Source organism: Lipotes vexillifer, unplaced genomic scaffold, assembly GCF_000442215.2.
Source record: "Lipotes vexillifer unplaced genomic scaffold, Lipotes_vexillifer_v1.1 scaffold1162, whole genome shotgun sequence".
NCBI classification, from domain to species: Eukaryota; Metazoa; Chordata; class Mammalia; order Artiodactyla; family Lipotidae; genus Lipotes; species Lipotes vexillifer.
The window spans coordinates 777,859-782,155 of NW_006779033.1; the positions used below are offsets into that span (position 1 = coordinate 777,859).

At 61.6% G+C, this 4,297-nt stretch overlaps 1 protein-coding gene across 1 annotated transcript in view; it reads left to right on the forward strand.

Annotated features, from left to right (window-relative positions):
* The window catches only part of PXDC1 (PX domain containing 1), a 25,739-nt gene extending 21,706 nt beyond the window's left edge, over positions 1-4,033 (forward strand). Inside the window, exon 5 of the mRNA XM_007452091.1 lies at positions 3,916-4,033. Within this exon, the coding sequence (XP_007452153.1) occupies positions 3,916-4,033 (118 nt within the window). The remainder of the gene's footprint in view (positions 1-3,915) is intronic.
* Positions 4,034-4,297: the final 264 nt, after the last annotated feature.

A 4,297-nucleotide genomic window follows, 5' to 3' on the forward strand; every position in this document is an offset into this window, starting at 1 on the left:
GGGGGGGTTGGGCGTCAGCTGCATGTTGACCTCTCGTCGCCTCCCAGGGGGTTTCTCTGTGGCTCATGGGCCTGCCCTGCGGGGAGGGCGGATGCATCGGCTTAGAGAAGGCGGGCAGCTAAAGACCCCCTGCCCTCCGCCCTTCCTTCCTCGGGTGACAGAACTTCGACCCCGATGGGGGCTCTAGGAAAGCCACCCCGGGTGCTGCCAGCCGTCTCGGGGTTATCGGGCAGGACCTGGCTCTGGTGACTGTCAAGGCGTCCCGGGGCTCTCCCTGCTGTGTGAGCTCAGGGAGCTCGTTCCCGTCTCCTGGCTCCTGCTCTCTCCGGGTGGGACCGCTGTGCTCTCGCAGGGTCTCCTGAAGGCTCAGGTGACGAGCGTGGACGCCTGATACTGGGACCCCCGGGCAGCTCTGGAAGCGCAGGGTCTCCCGCGGGCGCTTGACTGGCACAAGCCCGGAACCAGGGGGCCTCTCAGAGTCCGGGGGTCCCTCCGTACCCCGTCAGCCCCACGTGAAAGTGGACCAGGACTGACCCAACTGCCGCCATGCCTCGCGCTCAGCCGGGACCATGCACATCGTACACACCGTGTGTGCACAGACAGCTCCCAGCCCGAGGGTCCCCTGAGCCAACTTGGAGCTGGCATCGCGGGTCCGAGGCCGACGTGGATTACACGGTGACGGAAGGAGGTCCTGCTTCATGGGAGGAGCTTCGGGCCGGGCTTGTCCTGGTGGAGTGGTTGGTGGACCACCAGGGGCTGCAGGGTCCTGGCTCTGGCTCTGCATCCCAGGGACCCTTTCTGTCTCTGAGAGGCCCCGAGAGGCCCTCTGCCCCTGGCATGAGGCCAGCTCTGAGGAGGAAGTTCAACCATGAATCGTTTTCGAGGAGAAGCATGGAGAGAAAGCAAGGGTTGTAATGTGACTTTTCCAGCCAGCCCGGGGCTCTGCGTGGACAGGGCGACCCATCCTCAATCGGCAGCGCCGGGTTGGTGGGAGAGAAAGATCGCGGGGAAACCTCTGCGATCCCAGGATAGCTTAACGAGGAGATGTCGGCCTCTGAGCGGCCCGGGAGCATCTGCAGGGAACTTGGGCTTGCCGGGCAATTCTCCAGGTGCCTGACCTCGGGCAGCCCCGCAGTGATGGTCTGCTGCCGTCTGTCTCTCGGGAGGGTCTGTCTGAACACTCCAGGGGACAGGAGGTCACAGAGAGAAGCCTCTCCTGGCCACAGCTGTCCTCAGTGGTCCTCGACAGCAACTGTGTGGCCCCAAGGCTGTGGATCAACGCTGCTGAGCCTGCTGTTAGGACCTGTCAGTCCCCACACTGTCCCTGGGGGAGAGCAGCTACAGTACTCAGACTGGAGACCCCCCTGCACTCAGGGACCAAGTGTGTGTGCCTGGTGGGGACGTGTGTGAGAGCGGGACGGCTGGGCCTCTGCCTTGTGACCACCCTGGTTGGCTGGAGGGGTTGCCAGGCTCCGGGAGATTCTGACCAGGCCTGGGGCAAGCCCCGACCCTGTCCTCACTGGTTAGAAGCAGGGGGATTTGCCAGGCCTGCTGAGGACCATGGGGGCTGATGGGGACCCCGGACTCTGCTGAGCATCCCAGGTCCCCTTCCTTCCCCAGTTCTCAGGGGATCTGAGGGCAGGAGGGGTAGCAGGGGCAGGAAGCTGCTGGGCAGGGCTGTGTCGTGGCCGCCACCGGGCCCGTCCCTCACCTGCCCAGAGCCTTTCCCTGCACCTAAGGGCCCCCTCTCGGCCTCACTGCCTGCACGGACGCAGGGCTCCACGCATCTCCACACACGCCCGTCAGCATGGGCTTAGAGGGAAACCCACCTCCATGCCTTTCCTGTCTGATTTCGAAGCTGCCATCGCCGCCTCCTCCGCTTCTCCCTTGCAACTTAGAGGCAGCAGGCCTCCCTGGGACCCCGTCCACCCCACGTGCCCCGGATGCTGGGGGGGGGGGGCACCTCTCCGCCCTCCCCCTCCCCCATCCCAGCTGGCTCCCCAGCCAGTGTAGCCAGGCCGGTGGCTATGTGGTTTGGACACCTCGTGCCCTGCCCGTCGCTGCCTGGCTTTCCTCTGTAGTTGAACTCCTGTGAGGTCTCAGTCACCGGGAGTCAGAGCAGGGACAGTGTGGACAGTGTGCTCGGTGGCCCCAGGCCCCCTCCACTGCCCTGGGCAGGGCCTGCATCCGCCCCCCTCCGCCGCTCCCCTTTGTTTGGACTGGTTCTTAGCTGGGGAACAATGGAAAAGGCACAGGCAGCCTCTGTTGGCCCTCCTGGGGAGAAGGTCCTCCGTGCACTGTTTTCTCTGTGAAGCATCTTTTAAAATTGGTAAAATCCTTTTTTTCCAGCTTAAGCAAGTGTGCTTAAGCCGAGGCTGGCTTAGGCAGGGCGCGGAAATGGTTTCCATTCCTGGGGAATCCATGTTGAGAAGGTGTTTAGGTCACCTCACATTTGGGGCACAAATCCTGCCTTGAGCTCTTCCCGTGCCCGCCATGTAACGCCCCACGTTGAATGCAGGGCCCCTCCCTCCGCTAACCTCTGCCCTCACCCAGCTCCTCCCTGACTCCTGCCTCCTCGGTCATGTGGCCCAGGAAGCAGCCAGGCTGAGAGCTGGGGCCACGCCGCATTCTTCACCGTCTTTGCCACATGGTCCACCGGCCCAGCACGTGGCGGCTTCCTGGGCCTGGTCCACTCTGTGCCCCCAGCGCCTGACCCAGAATAATCCCCAGATGGAGAGAGAAATACTCACTGTGTGAGTGGATGGATGGACGGATGGACGGACGGATGGACGGACGGATGGACGGATGGATGGATGGATAGATGGATGGATGGATGGGTAGATGGATGGATGGACGGATGGACGGATGGACGGACGGATGGACGGATGCATGGATGGATGGGTGGTTGGATGGCTGGCTGGCTGGCTGGCTGACTGGATTGTTGGATAAATGGATCGGTGGACGGACGGATGGATGGATGGATGGATGGGTGGTTGGATGGCTGGATTGTTGGGTAAATGGATCGGTGGACGGACGGATGGATGGATGGATAAATGGATGGGTGGTTGGATGGCTGGCTGGCTGGCTGGCTGGCTGGATTGTTGGATAAATGGATCGGTGGACGGACGGATGGATGGATGGATAAATGGATGGGTGGTTGGATGGCTGGCTGGCTGGCTGGCTGGCTGGATTGTTGGATAAATGGATCGGTGGACGGACGGATGGATGGATGGATAAATGGATGGGTGGTTGGATGGCTGGCTGGCTGGCTGGCTGGCTGGATTGTTGGATAAATGGATCGGTGGACGGACGGATGGATGGATGGATAAATGGATGGATGGTTGGATGGATGGATGGATGGATGGATGGATTGATGCATAAATGGATGGATGGTTGGATGGATGGCTGGCTGGATGGCTGGATGGACGGATGGATGGATGGATGGATGGATGGATTGATGCATAAATGGATGGATGGTTGGTTGGATGGCTGGCTAGCTGGCAGGCTGGATGGATGGCTGGCAGGCTGGCTGGCTGGCTGGCTGGCTGGCAGGCTGGATGGATGGATTGTTGGATAAATGGATCGGTGGATGGATGGGTGGATGGATGGATGGATGGATGGATGGATGCCTCAATATTGATCAGTGAGAGTAAATCACAGTCTCTAAGGCAGTGAAAACCAAAGCTGTGATGGCTTTGGAGTCGGGCCCACGTGACTGATCAATTTGCAATCACGGTTCCTTCCACACTCGCTCCACACACAGCCTGGTGGTGGATGGGCCGGTGTCGTGGAGAGCCCTTCCGTGCTGTTCGATCCAAAGACCCTCCTGCCAGTGGCCGTCTGCCCTTTGTCCACTTCAGTGGGGCCAGGGGCCAGTGAGCCAGCCCTGGCCTCACCTCTGCTTTCCCGTTTCAGGTTTGAGAATGGCGGTGAGTTTGCCTCCGAGCTGGAGGATGGAGATGACCCAGCAGCTTATGTCACCAACCTGTCCTATTACCACCTGGTGCCTTTCGAGACGGATATTCTGGACTGAGTCTCCACGGGGCCCCTCCTCCCCCAGCTGGTGACCGTGGCTCCGCTGAAGTCCATCATGCCAGGGACCGGTCCTACCCAGCCGCCCGCGCCCACGGAGACCGTAAGTCTCCGACAACCAGGAGTCGGGTTACGGGGGTCCGGCACCCCTGCTGCTTCTAGGGGTCTTCCTGGCCTGTGTATGCATCCCCGGGGCACACCCCCACCACGCCTGGAGGGGCCACAAGTGCCTGCAGGACGTCCCGGGCCGGGTCTGACACCGGCT